The following is a 23,524-nucleotide window of genomic DNA, read 5'->3' on the forward strand; positions in this document are numbered from 1 at the left end:
GACACGGCTAATGATTGGTCAAGAGCCATATACGCCCACAAATTACGAAATGTGATTGGTGAAGGCTCCGGGATGTTCAACCAACAGCAATGTGAATTGTTGCAAAGCTATTCACAGAGAAAGTAAAAGAACGATGATTGGTTTTTAGAAAACAGGGGTCCTAGGACGCACATCATAGGGCTGGTTGGGTTTATTCCAATAGGCAACGACATTGTTTTTTTTGTTTTTGAATCAACCCTATTCCAAGGGTGGTGAATTGATAGGAGTCGATTCCATTTAACAGGTTATTTACACTCCATTGCTGCGGAGTCGGCTCCTGGTTTCCAACGTGTGTTTGGAGAATCGACTCTTAGCGACCGAGTGGATCTGCGCTTATAAACATTATTTCACAAATGTTATGCTGCGCCAGAAAATTGCATTAAACTCTTATCAGTGGGTCATTACTAAGGGACAATCTCTGTGTGTTTGCTTAGTTTATTTAAATAGCACTTAGTGATCTAGGATGCAGATGCGGCTCGTAAGATCAGACCCTTTATATTAGTTATTTTGGCTTAAAGCTTGATTTAATCCTAAACACAATCCTGGCTCTGTCCATATCCTACCGCCAAGCACAGAAATGCGATCATCGTGTGCATGCTTGATGAAGGTAATTCCTAAATAATGTATAATATGCACCAGTAGGTTACTTTTTGTGCATTTGCAAGACATTTCCTGGAAAGACCTAAACACCTGGTAAAAATCTAAACTTGCTTAGTCATGAAAGAGGAGGATGTTTTTAAAACTTCTCTTATTGGCTACTTGGTGAAAGGATTTTAACCCCTGAATACTGTGATCACAACGTTACATGTCTGTAGAATAGAATGGAGACTCCAGGAAAGGTTTGACTTTTCCCCACATACACCCTTCTTTAATCTCGATCTTTAATTCTCTGTTTGGACCCCGATCTTCACTTAAACAAAAAAAGCTTGCTTTGCTATAACTGACGTGTATCTCATTTTCCAGCCTGTGCTTCATGGATATTTCAGAAGTTCTTGCTCATGGAGAGTACGCATTGGTAAGCTGCCTTCTTAAGTGTCCTGAAAACTGAATTCCCTCGCATGCACATCTCCTCCTGATTGTGTAGTTTTCAAATACTAAGCTTTCTCCTTAACATTGCAATCTCAATAGCTTTTGCCCTGAAGGGTATTGAATATGATCAAGTACCTGTGAACCTTGTCAAGGATGGAGGCCAGCAGGTAACAAACAAAGTCTTTTCTGAATTTCTTCTCAGTTTGTAGATTGTATAAATCACAGGTGAAATGTGCTCCAATGTTCTGCATGTCTGTTTCAGCTCACAGATCAGTACAGAGCAGTTAACCCAATGCAACAAGTGCCTGCAGTCACCATAGATGACATCACCTTGTCCCAGTCAGTAAGTTCTCTCATCTTTACAACTCGCATTAACACAATAAAAGTGTGTTTTTGTAGTAGTAGTATAGCACCATCAGTCACTGAAGTTTTACATAAGCTACCATGCTGATCCAGACAAGATGATTAAAACATTTAAAGAGTAACCAAAGAAAAAAAAAGTATAAATTGGTGAACAAAACATTTAATAATTCAAAACAGACCCAAAGACACAAGGACCCACCTAATAATGATATTTAAACATGTTTTCATGCGGTCAGTCACATTCAGGCTTTTTTTCTTGTCAGAATAGAATGGTAGAATACACCTTGAGAGGTACACCAATCCATTTCACACATTTATTTACTCGTATATTGTCAGCAGTCCAGGCACATGAACTGTGCAAAGAGAAGCAGACAGATTAATGACGTTTGCTCATCTATGTTCCAGCCAAAAATATTGTCGTGTTTCTGCCTCCAGCTGGCTATCATCCAGTACATTGATGAAACCCGGCTTTGCCACGTCTTCTTCCGGTTGATCCACAGCAGCGAGCTCAAGTGCGCATGATCTCTGATCTCATCGCCTCTGGGATACAGCCTCTACAGGTGTGTGTAATTGAATAAGTAAATACCTGTGGGTTAGGATATGACTCAACACAGAGCATCTTTTAAAGAGTACAGTGCAGCAACAATCCTTCTGTGCTCTACAGTTCAGCACAGACTAAATCTTTTGCTTTTACTTCAGAACTGAATAACACTACAGCTGTACCCTAAATAATAATAATTTTCTAGAGAAGAGAAAACCACTGACAAAGTAAACAAATGGGGGAAAAAAGGAATAAAACAAATTTTCGGTCAGCAATAATTCTAATGCCAAAACACTAAACTTTTATCTAACCTTAATTTTTTTGGTTATCTGTTTGTAATTATGCAATAAATAGTAACAGAGCTAAAAAGCAGCATTGTGTAAGTTGATGACATGATGAATTGCTGCACATCTCATAAACCAATATGTGCAAATGTTGTGGAGAAGCAAATGAGTTTCTCAAATGATTGTTTGGAGAAAAAAACATCCTATATCCTGTGTTATTATGGATGTTGTTCACCCAGATGCTTATTCGAGAATATATTTGCATTTAATATATAATCTGGACACATTTAAATAACTTCCATCACTTCTAAAAGATTTATGATGTGGGTCAATTTGAATGCAAATTTCCATGGCACTGACTGAAAGTGATTTGAAGGTAATACAAATACATAGAGAGTTCAGATATAAAAAGTTCAACTTGCATTTTACACATTGTGTAAGTACAGATTACTTACTGTAGCCCAACTGTTGCTATACACTGTATGACCCCCCTCTTCCTTGACCGTTGTATTCCCTGTACACATATATTTGAAAATGATTCTCCTCAGACACCAAGATGTTAAAGCCACACTACCTGTCCTGTGATGTATAGGAGGCTGACAATGATGGGGCTACATTCAGTAATTAGGTACCTACAAAGTAATTCATATGGCCATATAACAAGGCAGAGGTTAGAGGTCTCCTGAATGCCACAGTTGAATATTATTTGCCATAGTATTAGGAGAGTGCAGGTTTGAATTCTAGTGATGCCACAGCCAATTGAAAAAGGGAGCACAATTGACCATGTGAGTTGACATACTTTTTCATCTGTCAATCACAACAGTCCATCAGGGGTCTCTGTGAGCTCATGTCTGTGGAAGAGGGGGAAGTGCATAGTTCTTCATACAGCATGAACATTTGCCTGTTTTGTAACTATTGTAAGATAAAAGAGAGCTGAATGGAAGATGGTAATAGGTAGGCTAGCACATTTTGAAAGAAAAAACGTAAGGGAAATATTTGTCTAGATTTGAACTAGGTATCTCTAATACAGTGGCAATTATATATTGCAGTTGTATATTGTAAAAACACAATATATATATATATCAGATGCTAATACTGCACTTTTTTCTAATATGTCCCTCTTTGTGAATGACACCTTATTTCACGCAATTCAAGTCTATCTTTTATATTACTCAAGTCTGTGACTAATTCTGATTATTACATTGATGATTATCATGATAATGATGATCAATTAATATATGATTCTGTATATTATGCACTTTAAATAATGAAATGTTTCATTACTTTAAGAACCTCACTGTGTTGGAGAAAGTTGGTTCTGAAAAGATACAGTGGGCTCAACATTTCATCAACAAGGGATTCAAGGGTGCGTAATTCAGATTTTTACTTTAGTGTATACTTATTTTCTTCCCGTTTTTATGTACACTAAGAGATTACATGTTATTTTCCTAGATGTGTCTTCTCCATTTTAATACCTAGCATGGTTTATATTTGCAGCCCTCGAGTCCATTCTGAAGCAGACATCTGGAACATACTGTTTTGGCAATGAGGTAATGTCAAAAATTGGTGATCTCTGTGATCTTGAATTTCACCATGGCATCATTGTTGGTGCCAGATGGACTAGTTGAGCATAAAGTCTTTAGAGTTTACTCAGAATAATGCAATTATGAAAAACCATCTAGTGAGCAAAAGTACTGTGGACAGAAACCCTTGTTGATGAGCGATGTCAATAACCACTCTCAGAATGCACAGCCTGTCAAACCTTAAGATGGATGGGCTACAGCAGAAGAAGACCTTGTCAGTTTTTACGTCGGTCTGCTAAAAACAGAAAGCTGAGGCTACAGTGGGCATATGTTTATTATAACTGTACAGTTAAGGACTTCAAACCAATAGGTTGGTCTGTGGCACACCGAATATAGGGTCTGAATTGGATACTTAAAAATCTGAATTTAATGGATGCAAAAAGCCTTGAACCAATCCAAAAAGTCATACATTGCTTGAATGCCACTATTTGAGTATTGTTTCTGATCTTCCAGTAGCTACTTCTAGCACGATAATGCACCATGTAACACTGCAAAGGCTGTCTCAAACTGATTTCCGTGAGCTTCCCAATCACTGGATCTAAACACATTTGAGATGTAATAGAAAAGGAAGATTACATGCTGAAATGTGTGATATATCCATGGAACAGAGGTTTTTATAAATTTTTCCAACATCCACAAAAAATGAATGCTGTTTTGAGAGGAAAGAGAAGATCTTAAAAAAAAGACCATCCATGATGTATCCTGTGTTACAACTAGTTTTCTTATGAGATCTATCTAGACCATGACTACGATAAAGTGGTTTCAGGCATCCGTGTTCTTGCATCATAGGTCATGAAGGCTGACAAATTGTCTAGACTTGATTCCAGATGTAATGTTTAAAACTGGCCTAGATCTGTTATGTAAATATCATTTATTTAGTATATTTATGGAATCCAGATTATAGAAGACAAAAAACGGCACAGAATGTACTTCAAACTATTGGTAAGATACTCACTGCATCTGTAACATGGTCACATGATCATATAAGGCTGCCATTGAAGTGACTGATTCTTTTCTTTAACGTTGTCTGTAGATGGCAGCAGAAGGATGAATTCCACATCGTCTCCTTTGCATTTGTTTTACATTACAGTAGTTACCCCAAACATGCTTAACTGTAGAGTGTAAAAGAGACTTATCCAAACAGTCAACATACTTGAACACAAGTGATTTGTTTAGTAAAACCAGGAGCTGAAATTGGCTGGTAAAATTGGTCTTGCAGAACAGCGCCATAATTTGGTGCTTTCTTTTGGCTGCTGACTTCAGGAAATATGTGATTACAAAATATTTTCAAAAAGCATGACTATTTAACTGCTAATCACACAAAGCAAGCATTCAGAAATGAACCGGATGGGATGGGAAAATACAGAAAGGCTGTATTTTCATGCTACATTGTGCATTTACAGCATTAATTCCTCAGTAATAAATTGGTTGATTATATAGTTGTTTTTTTTTTTTTAAAGTTCAGTAGAAAATATTAGCAGGATATAAAACCTATAGTACACATTAGGACGGTCTTTTTCACCTTGACTTAATTTTAGTTAAAAAATGTAATGAACTGGAGAATGGCACAAAAATTCTATATGCTGAATAAATGCGAGTTAATAATAAAAAATGCATTATGCCGATTAAACCAATGCTAATTGTCCATTTCTGTATGCTGAACATTCATCTATTGTAAAATCTCTGCTTTAGATATCAATGGCTGATATTTGTCTTGCACCCCAAGTCTACAATGCTGAAAGGTACATTGAGCTTAACAGCTATAGTTTAAAAAGGTAATTCTGCAGTACAAAGCAATTTTAAAGCATTTTCTTTATTTTCCTCCAAAGGTATAAAGTGGACCTCGATCAGTATCCCACAATCAAGCGGATAAACCAGACTCTAATGGAGATTGAGGCCTTCAAAGTCAGTCATCCGTCCTGTCAGCCTGATACACCTGATCAAATGAGAGCATAAATGTCAATTTTAAGCATTGTTGTTCACTTGGCAGCAGCAAAGATTAAAGCATTACCAAATTAACTTCATACAATCCAGTTTACTTTTGTCTTTTGGTTTATTTGTTTTGGTAAACCATTTGTCCATTTAGTTTTTCAAAGAATACATGTCCAAAATATATATGCAGAAAAAAAAAAAAAAAAAAAAGGTATACAAGTGGAAAAAATAAGGTGCTTCAAATGGGTGGAAATATATTTATTGGACAAAAATGACAACTGGTCTTGTGTTTGTCTCTGAAATTGTAAAGCACATAATTCTAATGAAAAAAATATTTTGGGTTGTATTTGATGCAGTAAACAGTAGCTGCCAAGCAGCTGTTTAAATCTTTAAAATTGTCTTAAAAAATGGCATCATAAAAGAAGTTCCATTTTCTCTTATAAGTGTTTTAAAAGAAGGAAAAAAAAAAGCTTTCAAATTGAGAATAAAAAAATCAGCACCACTTAACAGTAGAGTTTTTCAGCCATGCACCATGAGTTGCTTTTAAGTCAAGTCACTTTCCTTCAGTAGGGATTTCTAGGACACATTTGACTGTATCATCATAAAACGTGCCAGTGCAATCTGACCCCCCAAACACTAAGATGGTGTACTGGGTGGAGATGCAGGTATGATGGCCATTTCCCGGTTCCTCTTTATCAGTGTGTGAAGGCACAGTGCCGGTCAGACTGATTAGACTGTGTCCAGCACGAGGTTTTGAGGACAGCAATGGACACACTAATGATGTCCAGCAACTTGTCTCTGTAACAAAAAGAACCTACAGTTAATACAGACCTCACTTTACTCTCAACATATAATTGTAGTAGAGAATTTGTATGATTAAGGAATAAAACAATAACCTATATTAAAAATATGGAGATCTTGTAGTGCTCCTAAAGCACTGCAGCCTCCGCTGATCAACACCCTGTTGTCAGACACGGGCAGAGCAGCATGAAACCTGATAGTGTACAGGGAAGATAGAGAATTAAAAAGCGAATGAAACCTGATAGTGTACAGGGAAGATGGAGAATTAAAAAGAGAATTATTAAGTTTGGCCAAATGTGCTACTACAAACCATACATCATTAGTCTCTCACTCAACCGATGATATAGGGTAAACATTTATTTATATAACATTTGTGAATGTAAATAATTCAATGAAATACACATTACAGAGTGATGCCAAATCAGGCACTTACCCACGGGCAAGAGGTGGCATGTTTTCATATTTCACTGCATTGTATTCCATAAAACCTTTAATGAGAATTTAAATGGTTAATATCTTCTTAATAATAAAACATTTCCATTTCTGGTTTCAAACAGTGATAGAACCATTACCAAGATCTAAAATGTAGAGGTCATTTAGGTAGGTGGCAGTTTTTCGGCCTCCAAAAATCACTAATTTGTCGGGCAGTAGGGTGCTGGAGTGCCTGTATATACATTTTAATCAGTACTCAAAAAGCATTAAATGTACAATAATGCATACTAACCATTAAATTCTGCCCAAAAAGCAGGAAAGCTTGTAATAAAAAATATGATATGAAGTAGCACACTGACCCAAACCTGGGCAGAGGACGATCCCCTTCTACAATTGGTTGGTACCACAGCTCATGTTCAGGATTGAAGATGTAAAGAGCATTACTGCACGCTTTGCCCCCAAGACCATGACTGGGCTGCAACCCTCCAAATACATACATCTCACCCTTATAAATACTGCAGCTGTGGTATGCTAATGATGGGACATTTCCTTTTGTCTGGAAGAAATGAATAATTGAAGTCTATTATTATTGATCAAAACACAAAAATCATTTAAAACTATAAATAATTGCTGAGATTGATCTGCTGACAATTACATTTAGCTCAATAGGTTAACTCAAACTCACTTTAATAAGTTTCCACTTCCAGGTCAGTGTGTCCAGCATATAAATATCACTATAGCGTTGACCTTCTCTAAATCCGCCATACACGTAGACAACCTTATTCTCAGGGTCAAAAACTGACGAGTGGCCTTGGGAGCTGGGAGGGCATGGCCCAACTGTAGAAGAATTCATGGGGAACCAAAAATCGCCATCTGTAGAGGTTAGCAGGAGATTAACCTAAACTTTTGTCTTAACTTTTTTTTTTTATTGCGCATGTCTGTATCTAAACATCAACGAAGAAGCTAATGCAACATTTAAGCAGTTAAAGAGACTTAGCAGTCCTGACTGAAAAGCATAGAATAAAAAGATCACTAATGGAACCAGATCGCCTCTGCTGTTCCACATGCACGTCACTTGCTGAAACTGGATACTTATCCAGTCACGGTCACCGCCTAATTGATCAATTGACTGAACTAGAGGCATGTGAGGAAAAAAAATTAATAAAAAAAAACACACACCAATCTCCAGCTTCCATATAGAGTCTGAACAGTAGTTTTCATCTGCAGTCTCCCCACCAATCAGAACAGCTGTGTCAGGATCACATAAACACATTGCATGGTTCCAGCGCTTTGATGGATGCTCTGAAAAGTAAAGAGTAATTACTAATATTTCAACAGCATAAATTTACAGACCTACCCCACCTTGTGTCACCAGTAAAGTCACGCTCCAGCTGAACATTGTACTGTCGCTGACCATATGCACCCTTTATAGCCACAATTTACCCATTTTATAATAGCTACTTCTAGTTTCAAGATAATGTACCATGTCGAAACACAGCTCGTCTTAAACTGAACAAACTTTACAAAGAATTCAGTGTAGTTCAGCGCCGTCTCCCATCACCTGATTCCAGTCAAGCACTAATGAAATTTTGTTGAATGGGACATTAAGAGCATGAATGCAATTATGTCATATCATCACAATCATGCCAAAAGGAATGTTTCCACCAGTAACATATTCAAACCTTTTTTGCATGGATGCAACATATAAAAATGACTAATGGAAACGCTTGGCAAACCAAAAAAACCACAAAATACTCAGACAAAATTTCACAAATGTGGTAGTGTGTTTACCTGCTCGGCAATCCCTCGTCCTTTTGACAACTCCCCTCTCCTCGTTCTGCGATGCACTTATGCTCAGTTTGCGCTTTTTGGGGCTTGAACCTCGGCTTGGCCTCTGTTGTGTTTCAGATCCCTGATAATTCAAAATGCATCCTCTCTTTTCTATCACAGTCCTTTTTGGAGTTTTATCCTTGGGATAGTACAGAGAAATGTACATCAGATCTTTATTACAAGGTAATGATTTGAACTTCTCATGGCTCAAAGTTAGATTTGGGAAAGTTGGGTCTTGAAAATTCCTCACCAAAGCCCAAACTCCTGATGTTCTGAGGCTAATATCCTGAATCTCCTCTTTGCTCGTTCTGAGCTCCGCATATCTGACAGTTTCCTCAGGTGATGATCTCTGAGATGTGACCTTGACAAGGACATGGCCAATATTAAAAACAGTTCAATCCTTCCTATATTTATTTATAGGATATATTTTTTGTTAAGTGTTGCCTAAACACTTAAAAGTGAAAAAAATGTCCATATGATAAAGCTGTTAGCTGCAACATTATTACATGAACAGTAAATGTTTAAATTTGACTCTGAAATCCTCACCTTGTTGTTGCTAGCACTGCTCAGAAGGGTCTGGGAGAAACTGGTGAACTGATTTTGGGCAGACCTTCTCCTTTTCACTAATGGTGTACTGCTCACAAAGTTGGCTTTTATCTTTATCATAACCAGATGATTAACAAACTATGTCAAATCACACAATACTGTAAAGCACAATGAATAATCAAATTAATAGTAAATACCACCAGATTTAAATTTTTTTCAAAATTTCACACAATATTTCTTTTGCATATTTTTGCCATTTAAAATGAATTTCTATATTTACTAACTGGAACCCATCTATAAAAGCAACCCATTGATAATCAGGTACAGAGATTTAGTCAGACACTATAGGGCTGATGGGGTACTTATGTGTATGATTCGTCCTTTTTTACCATTTTTTAGATCATTGACCAGCAATAAACACAGCGGAGGTCAATAATCACTTGCAGATTCTCTGCTGAGTGAAAATGATCCACATTCAAACAAGTAGTGTTCCAGACCTAAAGTCGAATTGTTCAATTATCATTGAAGTCAGTAAACGCTGTTTGGGGAACATGATTTTAAAAAAATAAAATAAAAAAGTAAATGAAACAACTAAAACTGAGCAAATAAACTTACATTCACATTTATGGCATTTGGCATACACCCTTATCCAGAGTGACTTACAACTGAGCAGGGGAGGGTTTTAGGGTCTTACTCAAGAACCCAGCAGTGGCAGCTTGGTGGTGGGATTTGAACTTGTGACCTTCCGATCCAACCAGATTACAACAATGTAATTCCTAGCTCTAAATTGAACAGATCACCCATGTAATCATAATGGAGCTGTATTCTAGATTAAATATCCTGTGTTATTACAGGATATTATATCCTGTATATTGTATCTCTGTTCAATTGTAGATTGATCAAATATATCCAGGTTCAATCTGGATACCATGTTAAATACAGCCCATATATAGTCAGTATGAATGAATGAATGACAGACAGACAGACAGACAGACAGACAGACAGACAGACAGACAGACATTTACTTAATAGCTTCTACACTGATTTACTGCAAATATGTTGAACTGCTACTTTGTTGCTGAGTGCAATGTTTTATGGTAGAAAAATTTTGGGGGTGGGGGGGTAAGAAAAAGAAAAAGAATACCTTTCCACAGACAGTGAGCAACACTTTGGCGTAGACCCCTCTCCTGCTCTTCACTGAGGATTCGTTTAAAAGGTTTACTGTCCAGTCTCCTTCCCACACCAAACAACTTCCCATATAAAGGAGGATGCAATTAGCATGCAGGGAGACATTTTAAAGGCGCACACAATTCAGTTTCTCCTTAATTATGAATGTATTTTACTCTTTATTTGCTCTGAAGAGCATCTACCGGTCCATGTTCATACCTGGAATGTGGTGAAAGGATCCCAATTTTCTGCGGTTTCACATCCGGGCTAACAAACACCTCAATTAATACTGTTGTCTCGCAAGAGAATGAGCCCCAGTCCCCCAGACTGAACACGATGAGCTGCTTAGGTAAAGGCAGTGGGATCTGGAGCTGGAAGCTCGTTCGGTTCACGTTACTGAAGCACCGCGGGGAAAATATTGAATGGTTTATTCATTATTTGGAGTGATATTGAATACAAGAAAAGACGGATAAAAAAATTCCCCACCTGATAAACTGACGAGGTGCTTCGTGTAAGGACCACAACGCATAAAAGTGCGTTTTCCCCATGCTTCTGCTCTTACAAAACTACAAGAGCTACCAAATATCTCGACCTGAAGCAGCTCAGGTTCATGTTCAACTCCATTAAATCCGATTCAATCAGTAGCGCGAGGAGCAGGTAACGCCACGCCCCTCTCAGTCACGTGACAGAGGGGCACGTGGAATAACGTATTAATTAGATATTAGTCTCAGGGGAAATGCTGATAATTTCTATTAATCCATAACTGTTGGATGCTGCCTAAACATGTGCAAAATAATACAATTAAGACAATGTGTTTCCGTTTTTTCTTTTCTTTTTCGCTTGGTTAAATAATATATAAAATAATATTTTCTAATGTTTTATTATAATCTGTTTTATCAAATTAATTCAATACACATTTTATGATGTTGATTAAATTGAGTTATCAATTAAATTGCCACAAATTAAATCAATCAAATAAAATTAAATGAATGGAAAAATGTATGAAATAGTTAAAGTCTGTTAGACCCTATTTTGGGTAATACATATGTGTACAGTATGTATGTGTTAAAAAATTCTAAAGATATGTTTTACTTAACTGTTAACTAAATGTCTATGTTCATTCACATCCTCAATATGTGGAATTGTCAGGATTTCCTAATTTTAAGATTGTTTAAGATGATTTTGACATAGAAAGTGACCTAAAACATGGATTTGCTATGGATTCTTTAGCATGTTTCATGCATGCGGAAAACAAATCTTATTTCCGGTACAGAGTGAGTAGGCACAGTGACACTGCACTAAGTAAAACTCTATATTAATAAAAAATAAATACGTGTAACATTAAACCCATATATCAGCTATTTTTTTATTGTAACTAGTTTTAGTTGGAAGTTCAGGAACAAAACAATACAACATTTTATTCCGATTGACCTTAATATTGAGGGAAGAATGTCTAGTTCAATAGGTTATATAAAATATAATTGTATAACATATACTATTGGATTCCCATTTTCCTTCAAAAACTGGTATATTTCTGAACAGGATAAAGCGATTATTAAAAATGAAGGACTGGCTTTTATCCTCATTTCAGTGATGCAGGTGTGTTTTTAATATTATATGATCTGATTAGTAAATCCAGTGTTCACTATAAAAGACTTAAAAGTCTAAAGAGTTAAAGGAACCTAAAAACAGCCCATGCACCAGTCACTTACAAATGTTTATTGAATAAAAAGCAGAAGCAGAAGACCAATGACTTAGTCATACATCACAAACAAGAACAATATGACAGACAAATATCAGCACACTGGGCTATTTTTTATTTCAGCAGCCCCAATGAAAAGTGCCTTATGGAAACATGCAAATAATCAGAAGGACGGGTGCGAATACACAGAGTGCAGAACACTCCCTCGAGCTGCTGAATTGCCCGCATTAAAGCAATTATCTTCCTAAAGTCAACACTTGTGTTTTGGTACTCATGGACAAAGAAGTACAAAAAAATTCAACAAAAAAAAAACACAGCACAACACTACGATTGTCAACAGAACTTTGTTGTAGAACATCGTTCTTTTTCATTCACAATGACAAAGCAGAACACAGGAAACTTCTATACTAGTTTAACAGCTCATCATCCCGTATAATCACCTAACCATTCAGAGAGCAAGCAGGTGGTAAATCACCCCCCTCCAATAAATGGTACCTGGTGGGCCATGTAAATATTGAATTAGTTATATTACAACTTGGCTTTTCGTAACAGGAAATAGTCTGCACTCAAATCATAAAAAAGGCAGGCTGTGGTCAGTTTCCCTGGTGACTGGTTAATGGATGTTGCATATGATGTACAAACAAAAAGGAGTTTGCATTTGTTTCATTGCAAAACCATTCATATTTAGATTTACTTATCAATCACCACAGGACCACTGCGGTCTGTGTTTTGTCTGTGATTGTAAAATAATATGCAAAGTATCCTTTAGTATTCATCACCTGAGGCAATTATGGCCAGTGCCACATCACACATTCATGATTTCCTGCTTTATTCCCCCTTTACTACTGAGCAAGTAATTTCTTTACTTAAACATCTTTCCCTGAACCACTGTATTTTACCTGTTGTGTGTTTTGGTAAGAAGAGACAATATAAATACAAAACATATATCTGCACTTCACAAATTCGCCACACTATTGAAAAAAAACACAACGCGTTTGCACACTGACCAAGCTATACGATCCTACTCAAGTTTTAAAAACCTTTCATATAGACTAGGACACATTGGATTAACAGAGTTTGGCTTAGCATCTACACAATAAAATTTGCATTTGAAATAAAAATCAGTCTATGAATTAATAGCAGGAATGATATGTATACAGTGTTGGAAATATATATCTATATATGGATCGAAAATATATATTATCAAAACATTCATCTGCAGATGTGCTCATGGTTCCTCAGGCACTGTAGTACACTCTGTAGTACAGAGTCTTGTTCCGCCATAAGGAGTAGGAATTGTCGAACTTTATAAGGTATGTTCCTTCTCCTGGGAAACTGTGACTTCCCCCTTGAACAGCCAGATGACTGTCCTGACGATACACAGGAAGGATCTCCCCCAAATTAGAGTTGGCTCTCGATTTAGACCCTTTCTCCACATCACCAGGAACCACAGGTCCAGCTAGAACAAACCAAACATAAACGGATTCAGGATCAGGACACAAACTCAGACTACAGATCAAAGAGCTTGTTCATTTAATATTAAATACATTACACAAATCACAAGTGTACATTTTAATGCCTTACAAATCAATATGATGACAAACACAAACACTGTTAATGCTTCAGTAGTAAGTTACAATATTTATAGACATACAGTATATATTCACATTCACAATCACTCCATATTAGGAAAGACATCCTATTTAGAATCCAGCTGCCATGGAGAGACATGAAGATTAGAGAAAGTCAGTCCTATTCAAAAGATTAGAACTACTGTTTCCAGTAAAGCATAAAAAGAAAATTATTTGATGACCCTCATATTTACGTAAGTATATACTACTGTATATGGGCAACATTATGTGAAGATCTAAGCAGACAGCTTTTGAGAATGTCTTTGTATGCTGCAAAGATTGGCATACCAACTGCATTCTTTTAGCCATGCCGTATGTGTGTGAACCTTATATATTTCCATTTGCTACTTAAACATCTTGCATTTACTTAACTATTACTATACATGTCTCCTTATTGTCATTCAAACACTCTAAGTAGCTCTATTCTAATGAAGTAGCTCCATTTTACTAAATAGCTGCCATGACAACAGTGCAGGTATTAGCCGCATAAAACCAGGACTATATTCTTTTATTAATCTCAACCATTACCCAAAGGTGCAGTAATCTATTTCAAGGCTCTCCTCACTGACTTAAATCTGAAGCATCACACAAGATTGTTAGTGAAAATTCCTGCATACTGTAGCATTTGAACAGAACAGTGAATAGTACTCAAGCTAGGAAAAAAAAATACTAGGTTTATATACTGAACGTATGTTAATGTAGTGTGGGACATGCAATAGCCATTGCCAACGTAGCTAAGCTAAAAAAAACTATTTACATCACCAGGCTTTATTAGGGGGCACTGCCTTTTCTTACATGCACTGACTCCTCGCTACATTCACTTTAACAAATAACCAAATCACTCATCTCACTTGCAGGTTTTTTTTTTTTTTTATAAACAGTATTTAGCTTATATAACCAATCAGTTAAACACATGAAGCACTAATCAATTTAATTTCCATTTGAATTTGTACATGCTAAATAGTTTAGCAAAAACAAGCTTACAGTACAAGCTTTTGTGCACTCACCAGTCACCAACAATCTTTGCTACTTCCTATCTTTATCCCTTTAATGAAAGGTCGAATATATATGATATGATTAAAGAATACTTTTCAACCTGTAAATAGGAACTAACAGCAGGTAGTAACAAAGATTATGAGTGGATAAATAAATAAAGAAACGACACAAACCACAAGAAACCACATTTCATTATTTGAATTGTCCAAAGAATCATCTGAGCCAAATGTTTTTGGAATGGTTGCTTCCCTAATTTTCACAGAACTAAGAAATGCAAATTCTGATATTGTTTTGACATTTTGACAGATATAGATAACGATTCTGAACCTAATCGTCATGCTTGATTTGCTCAATGATAACCAGTTACACAGGTTACATACATACTACAATGTGAGAAACACAAACTGCTAAGAGAACATGAGACACTATTATTTTCTTTCTTCCTGTATGTGTGGGACAATTTAAATCAACACCAGAAAACACAAACCCTTGCTTGCTTATGGTTTGTATTTCAGCCTAATGACAAAAACAGGTAGCCCTCTACTTACGATGGAGATACCCCATCATAAGTGAAAAATATCGTACATCCAAGATGGTGCTATGACTGTGACAGTTTTTCCTGCTTCATGCTGATTTTTAATTTTATTTTCTGCTCCAAACTGATGGCTTTTCTCTTCTTTTTTTTCACTACCATAAGACATATACAGTATATAAGACACATACGTATATATATATATATATATATATATATATATATATATATATATATATATATATATATATATATATATATATATATATATATAAATAATTTTTTTTTTTTTTTTTTAGAATTGGCAGCAGTATTGGAGTTGCTTGAAATATTGTAAGCAAATGCACTTGATGTGGGGACCTTAATAGGCCTATTGTCTATTTACCAACAACAGTCAGTGCACAGATAATGATTTTGTGCAGTGTACAAAACAAATAATAATGTTGAATAGAGCACTGAATGTGTTGCCAGCTAATATCTACAATATTGCAAATCATCATTTAATCAATTTGTAGTGGTTGAAGGTTATTACAGCTGCAAATCCTGTTGTGTTTTACTCTCAACAAAGGCATAATATAAAGCCAGAAGATATTTCCTGACCTTCAAGCTCCTCCTCTTCATCCTCATCATCACTGGATTCACTGATGTGCACCGTTATGTCTCGGGTGGTAACAGGTGTCCAGTCAAAGTAAACCCCAAATCCGAGGTCATAACCATCTGTAGCAAATTCCCAGCACACACGCTTGGCCTCAGGGATGGTAGGTACATGGACTGTCATAATGTCGCCACGATAAACAGTGACCACGCTGTCTTTCTCTTGACGCAGCTTAGCCTTGAGCTCTTTCAGGGCCCCAGAGGTCCATGTGTTGGCAGGCTGCAAAGGTAAAGCTGCAACAGAGTTGTTTTCCATTTCATATTAGTTTCATGTATGGACCGAAAGGAAGGTCTGACAAATGCATAAATGAAAGAAAATTCTCAGAAGTCATAAATGCCTAAAATCTTCAATGTACAGATATGAGAAAAAAAAATCTGTAAGGCCCAAGAGTTGCTCATGGCAGAGATTAAGCTTTTAATGGTCTTAAGAACAAATCATGATAACAATAAAAATCTGGTTTAGATTTTTTTTTTAGAAGGAGAGACACTTACCAGTCATTTCAAAAGAAAGACCTGTACCCTAACTAATTTATGCAGTTATCCAATCAACCAATCATGTAGCAGCAGAACAATGTATAAAATTGTGCAGCTATACACCAAGAGTTTCATTTAACATTTAAATCAAACATCAGAATGAGAGAAGATGTTATCTGTGACTGTAGCTTGATTACTGGTCCCAACAGCCTGTTGATGAGAAACTAGATCAGGGGGCACCAGGTTGCCCGCAAGGACCACATGAGTTGCCCGTGGGCCTTTTCTAAAAATAGCTCACCATAGCGCCACTTACCAGTGAGCTGCATCTAATCTTTTTTGTTGCTAATCTTTATTAAATCACACTTGCATTGGTGTGAATTTGAGAAGGACCATATTAAAATATAGATGACTAGATATAGATGAATATCATTAATTATTAATAATAACATATAGTTAAAGGTACATTGAGCAAATTTGTAATTTCAGAAGTGTGTATCAAACTGGTAGCCCTTCACATTAATCGGTACCCAAGAAGTAGCTCTTAGTTTCAAAAAAGGTTGGTGAACCCTGGACTAGATCAAGCAGACAGGGAGGCTACATAAACACTCTTTATAGACATGCTGAGCAAAAGACAGCACCAGGTTCCTTTCCTGTCAGCAAAGAACAGGGATGTGTGGCTACAGTCAGATCAGGTTCAATTGAAGTGATTATTATCTAAAGCTCTGTAGGTCTGTAGGATTGTGTGCATTACACTGCTGCCACATGAGCAGGTGTACAAATTCTCCTTTTAGAAATGGCAAGAGCGTGTCTATAAAACTCTCACAAAACCTTTTGTTATTTGCTAGAATCCCTGAGAGGGAATATGCCTAAGACATTTAAAGAGAGTGTCTCAGGGGCCATGATGAAAGATGATGACAAGGTTTCTATAAGTTGGCTGAGGTTGTTTAGGAGGTAGTGAATCTAACCTTGTTTTTCTCCAGGGTTGGAGGTTTTTTCTGTTGTGCTGCTTTCTACAGAATCTCCTTCAGCAGCTGGCTTGTCCTAATAAATATCATACAAAAAAATTCTTAATATAATAACTTAATATACTAGCAGTAGAATCGGGGTGTTAAACTGTATGACTGAAATACTATACCTTGGTGGGTTGCTCTAATCCTTTGGTATTACTGTTGTCATCCATGTGGCTCTGGTTGTCAGGGGGTATTGCGGCTTGAGAAAGATCTGTGCTTTGAAGTCTTGATGAAGCAAAATTATCAATTAAATTCAAGTATAATTTTGTTCCCTTGCATGCATTTAACTAGCTGCTGACAGAAGAATGGCACGCAATGTGTAATTCCTGCACATAAACTACTTGTTCAGTAATGATGATTCAAAATGTGGGACGATAAACAACACCAGCACAGACTAATGACCTTTGTGGCACTCTGGATGAACCAGTTTCGACCGAGTGGTGCGTTCAGGTTGCTTAACACGGCATGAGCTACAAAATACAACCAACCCACTCAATATACTAATTTTCTCAGTGAACTCTACTCCAGAACCCTGTATGCTCACACTGAATTGCTACGGTAAAAAACACGCTCCTGAATTTTTTTCCAGATAATTAACAATTCTCATGAAAAGGAATGATGGTGTGGATGCCACGGAAAACAGTCTACAAACAGCTTTTAAAACAAAGACATTTCATACATCTGCAAGATGCTTGAACAGCATTATGAACCAAAACTGCTACATATCATTTAGCTCTGATGTTCTGGAGATCTTGAGAATGATTCAAATATTAGTGTCTTTAACAAATTAACAAAACAATATAATTTCAATGGAGTCATTGAATAAGGTCAACACCACAAACCAGAGAAATGTTGGCAGAAGCAACAGTTACGTGGATTTCCGTAAATATCTTACAGGTGAGCAAGCCACCAAACATCTAGATTGATATAATCGAAAGTTAAACACTTCCTATAGCTTTGCTGCAGGTTGAATGAAAAACAACCGAAAATAAATAAATAAATCAATGAATAATAATAAAAAAAAATTACAGACAGCACTCATCCAGCACACCATGTAAAGCTTAGACCATCTTTGTAGAGAGCAACAATTCTAATTTTCAAATCTTCAGAGAATCTTTACAATGAGGTGCCATGTTGAACATCCAGTGGTCAGTATGAGAGAATTGTACTCAAAGCACCACATTTTATCTGCTCTAATACAAGACAAATTTGTATGGTCCTTGTCAAGCAGAGAAAAACATGAACATGATGAATAGGACATGTGGCTTTGCATGGTTACACGACGTACAGCAGCTATCACTTAGGGTGTACTCACTTTAGTTGCCAGTTATTTAGACAGTAACGACTGCATTTTTAGTTATTTTTAGAGGACAGTAAATCTATACTGCTTTACAAGCTGCACATTGAATACTCTAATATATCCAAGTTTCATTTCTATAGTATTGTCTCTTGAGAAGATACACCAATATGGTTGCTGAAATGTGAGTGGTATACTCACTTTTGTAAGATACTGTATTTGTATACAATTTACCTTGCAATCTAAAGTTGTGTTATTTTTAAGTGGGAAAATGAACATGTATTAAAAACTAAAGATAAAGTCTGATAAAAGCATTAATATGACACTGATTATAGTTCACCCGAGAATGATTTTGCTACTTTATTCCCTTCCTGTCACATGCCGTTTAGACAGATGCAGTCTAACAACTTGTTATAATACAGGTTACAATTAGTAATCCACATCTGTCATCATCACTAAAGGGTCCCATGGAGCCCACACATGAAAGAGTGTGGTTGCCTGTGGGATGTTCTACAAGGCAGACAAACTATCAGACCGAAGATCCTGATATCTGGGAAATCCCGGGGTTTTGGCGGCTTGGAGCCTGAACAGCTTATTTTTGCGTTTACCGTTAATTCGGCCCACTGAATTTAGTAATCAGAAAAGAGAGTCCTGTTGCAAGCTTTCAGTAACAAATGCAGAGAAAGAAAGCCTTAAAAGTACTAGTTATTTAGAATCTGTAGTGCAAAACATGAATGAATTAAAAAAAAAAAAACTTTTCATAGCATATGAAGAATCAGTTGTTGTTTTTCTTGCATAAACAGTAATTAATAAACCCATTATACTTTTAGCTATCAGCAAACACCGCATATTAACTGATAGACCACACCTGATTCTCTCAACATCCTACAGAGAGAACTTCCTACCAATTCCCCTCTCACCCGTCTACAGTATCTCATGAAATTGAGTACACCCCTCACATTTCAGCAACCATTTTATCATATGAGTGTATTATATGTCAAGGGACAATACTATAAAAAAAAAAAAGGATATATTTTAGAGAAGTGCAATGTGCAGATACAGTAGCAGTACAGATTTTCTGTTCTCTGAAAATAATTAAACACAGCCATTACAGTGGTCTTCCAGAACTCGTGGGGGTACAGTTTTGACATGTTAACTTCAGATGTACTCAAAGTGTCAATATTTTGTGCGAGCACTATTGTTATGTAGCACTGCCTTAATCCTCCTGGGCATGGAATTTACCAAAGCTGCACAGGTTGTTGCTGGGATCCTCTTCCACTACTCTATAATGACATCACAGAGCTGCTGGATGTTAGACATATGGTGCTTCTCCACCTTCCGCTTGAGGATGCGCCACAGGTACTCACTATGGTTTAGATCTGGAGACTGGCAACTCCATCACCTTCACCCTCCTCAACAAAGCAGTTGGCAGTGTGTTTGGGGTCGTGAAAAACCACTGTTCTGCCCAGTTCTTGAGAGGTCGGGCATCATGTTCTGCTTCAGAATGTCACATGTTGAACCGCAGCTCACCAGTACCAACAGCACTCATCCAGCCCCAGACCAAGACCCTCACCAGGGCATCACCACACATGCTGGACACCATCTGAGCCAAATAAGTTTATCCTAGTCTCATCAGACCTCAGGACATGGTTCCAGTAATTCATGCTCTTGGACAGGTTGTCTTCAGCAAACTGTTTGTGATTTTCTTCTAGAACGATGACCATGCAAACCGACTTGTTGCAGTGTGCAGCGTATGGTCTGAGCACTGACAAGCGGACCTTCTTCTTCTGCAACCTCTAAAGCAATGCTGCAGTACTCTTGTGTCCTTTTTTGAAGCCAGGTTCTACGCCTGACTCACATCACGAGGACTTAACTTTTTGATTGACCCTTGTGTTCCGAGTTAACCCCCGTCTTAAAAAAAAAAACTCTGTATGACTCTGACCACTGCACTGTAACTCTGTTTCATTTACATTTATGGCATTTGGCAGATGCCCTTATCCAGAGCAACTTACAACTGAGCAGGGGAGGGTTAAGGGCCTTGCTCAACAGCCCAGCAGTGGCAGCTTCATGGTTGTGGGATATGAACTTGTGACCTTCTGTTACAAAATCCAATGCTTCAACCACTGAACTCCCACCTCCTAGTTTTAGTTTCTGGTGTTGGCTGTTTCCATGGAAAAACATCTGTTTCAGGGAAGTGCTGTTTAAGCTTTATATGAAGGCAGTAGTTCAAGTTTTGAACGTGACAGCAAGATTCCCTGGTATAAACGTGGACAGGTGTTATTCACTTTAACTTGTTTAAAGTCACAGTTGCATAATAATGGTGTATTTACTATAATAAATAATTGATGACTAAACACCAGTCAACCTCAACGCTCTCATAACATATATGTGATGTGTTATAGTACTTGGATGCACTAACGTATCATCCGAATCAAACCAAACAAACCATCATACTGGGTTGTACCAAACAAACCATCATTCCAGTCAAACCAATTAAAGCATCATTCCAGACAAACCAAACAAACCATCATCCCAGTCAAACCAATTAAAGCATAATTCCAGTCAAACAAAGCAAACCATTATCTCAGTCAAACCAAACAAACCATCATCCCGGTCAAACCAATTAAAGCATAATTCCAGTAAAACCAATTAAAGCATAATTCCACTCAAACCAAACAAACCATCATCCCAGTTAAACCAATTAAAGCATTATCCCAGTAAAACCAAACAAACCATCATCCCAGTAAAACCAAACAAACCATCATCCCAGTAAAACCAAACAAACCATTATCCCAGTAAAACCAAACAAACCATCATCCCAGTCAAACCAATTAAAGCATAATTCCAGTTAAACCACACAAATTATCACCACAGTGAAAAAAGGAAACCAGTATCCTAATCAAACCAAACAAACAATAATCCTAGTTTACCCTAACAAACCATCATCCCAGTCAAACCACACAAATTATCACCGCAGTGAAACAAAGCAAACCAGTACCCCCAGCAAACCAAACAAACAATAATCCCAGTCAGACCAGTGAGATTATTCAGTGGTGGAACAAAGTATGGTTTTTAACGTTCCAGTGTGAATGAACTGATCCTAATATCTCCATATTATAATATTAACTAAGAAATGTTTAAAGTTTCTAACTAATAAAATATTCAGGCACCATAATATTATACTTATAATATAATACTATAATATCAGAGCTGCAGCACAAACCATCATCCCACACAAATTCACCTCCAACTTTGTGAAATGCTCAAATCACAAGCCCTGAATTAGTGTTTAAACCAACATGTTTCTAATGCGGTTCAGACCTGATCGCGTTTCCGCTGTAAAGAAACGAGTGCAGAAGAAACCGGGTCTCTACCTGTCCAGAGGGTTCGAGTCACAGGTCTTGGACGCGATGCCGGAGAAAGAAGACACCGACAGTGACGACAGTCTGGACTGGAGCTCCGATGTGGCCTCTACTTTCTCCATCTGTTAAAACAATGACAACCCAAAGCAGATCTGAAATCAGCACTGTGGAATAATAATCATCTCATCAGATGTTGCCTGGTTTCCTCCGACACTAACAAAAGCTCCTCACTCATTCAACAGATGATTCGTACAGGATGTGTAAGATCTCGATGTGCACCACCTTCACCCCAACATTTAACACTAAGATCACTAGGTGACATCATCTCAGGGCATCCAGGACTCCATCATCTAAACTCCTGATTAGAGTCACCGTGAAAATCCGCCCAAAAAAACAACAGTGTTGCGAAGTCACCAGTTGCATTTCACTTCCAGTTCACGCAACCGGAGATATTGGACTGGAGAATGTGGGTACAGGAGATGATCGCTAACGTGTTACCTTACTGGATCCCGCGGTGCGTTGAAAGTCACAGGAGCTCGACAGCACCGAAATCTGGACCCACGTCAAAACTACCACGCAGGCGAGCAGAAGTGTGTGAAGCGGGAAACGGCGGAGGGGCAGGGAAGGGTGAAAAAAAGAGCACAGTCAAACGCTTTGTATAATAAAGGTACCAACAAAGTAGAGGTTTTCATAACGGATTAATTGTACGCAAGGGGGAGGGCTATAGCGTGCATTATTTAAATAATATACACTTTAATGTCACGTGGACATTATATTAATATTATACATATTGTAGTATTTCATTGTTAATGCAAATTAATTTAATTCAGCCTGCGCCTTGAAAAAAGTTGCGGGGAATTTGGCACAGGCGGAAGTTGTGTTATTTATTAATTAAAACACCCTGCAGAACACAAAAATCAATATAAATGGAAATAAAAATGAAACTTTATTATTCTTTCTGTTTCTCTATCACATTCTTACAGACGTGTACTTTTTTATTTTCTCACAAACTGATGCCCGGGTGTTCAAACTTATGCTCTTTTTTTTTTTTTTTTTTTTTTTACAAATTGTAAATACATTATTTTCTGCTGCTAATTAATGTTACTTTAATTAATTAAAACAACAACAACAAAAACATTTTTGTGTTTACACCTTTTCCTTACTTGTTTCTAAAGTTTTAGCTTTTATATATATATATATATATATATATATATATTTTTTTTTTTTTTTTATTTTTTTTTTTTACATTTATTTTCTGAATGCATTATTTGGTTTTACTGTAGCCCAACTTGATCACATTATTACTGTACATGTTTTCA

The 23,524-nt window shown here is 36.9% G+C and overlaps 3 protein-coding genes across 4 annotated transcripts; 1 reads left to right on the forward strand and 2 right to left on the reverse strand.

The window, feature by feature from the left end:
• Positions 1–716: 716 nt before the first annotated feature.
• Positions 717–5,863, forward strand: gstz1 (glutathione S-transferase zeta 1). Its single transcript, XM_046856335.1, is given in 10 exon segments — positions 717–878; positions 1,003–1,054; positions 1,168–1,235; positions 1,331–1,411; positions 1,867–1,900; positions 1,903–1,991; positions 3,547–3,622; positions 3,754–3,806; positions 5,532–5,581; positions 5,669–5,863. Coding segments are annotated over 10 exon segments (648 nt in total). The 5' UTR covers positions 717–860; the 3' UTR covers positions 5,796–5,863.
• Positions 5,864–6,014: 151 nt separating this feature from the next.
• On the reverse strand, positions 6,015–11,197 carry zgc:163014 (uncharacterized protein LOC100038766 homolog). Its single transcript, XM_046856334.1, has 13 exons — positions 11,034–11,197; positions 10,767–10,943; positions 10,525–10,630; positions 9,381–9,491; positions 9,085–9,195; positions 8,796–8,973; positions 8,184–8,306; positions 7,690–7,877; positions 7,364–7,560; positions 7,145–7,236; positions 7,006–7,060; positions 6,668–6,765; positions 6,015–6,569 (listed from the first exon to the last, which is right to left on the reverse strand). Exons 1-13 carry the CDS (start codon positions 11,093–11,095, stop codon positions 6,325–6,327), a joined length of 1,743 nt encoding a protein of 580 aa, XP_046712290.1. The 5' UTR covers positions 11,096–11,197; the 3' UTR covers positions 6,015–6,324.
• Positions 11,198–12,251: 1,054 nt separating this feature from the next.
• Positions 12,252–22,864, reverse strand: tmed8 (transmembrane p24 trafficking protein 8). 2 transcript variants are annotated; one of them, XM_046856380.1, is made up of 6 exons: positions 22,704–22,864; positions 22,218–22,327; positions 17,672–17,771; positions 17,502–17,577; positions 16,009–16,296; positions 12,252–13,708 (listed from the first exon to the last, which is right to left on the reverse strand). In XM_046856380.1, exons 2-6 carry the CDS (start codon positions 22,325–22,327, stop codon positions 13,488–13,490), a joined length of 795 nt encoding a protein of 264 aa, XP_046712336.1. In that variant the 5' UTR covers positions 22,704–22,864; the 3' UTR covers positions 12,252–13,487. The 2 variants fall into 2 exon arrangements, with proteins under 2 accessions (XP_046712336.1, XP_046712338.1); XM_046856382.1 differs by lacking the exon at positions 22,704–22,864 and adding an exon at positions 22,437–22,630.
• Positions 22,865–23,524: the final 660 nt, after the last annotated feature.

This window comes from Silurus meridionalis, chromosome 8 (genome assembly GCF_014805685.1).
Source record: "Silurus meridionalis isolate SWU-2019-XX chromosome 8, ASM1480568v1, whole genome shotgun sequence".
NCBI lineage: Eukaryota > Metazoa > Chordata > Actinopteri > Siluriformes > Siluridae > Silurus > Silurus meridionalis.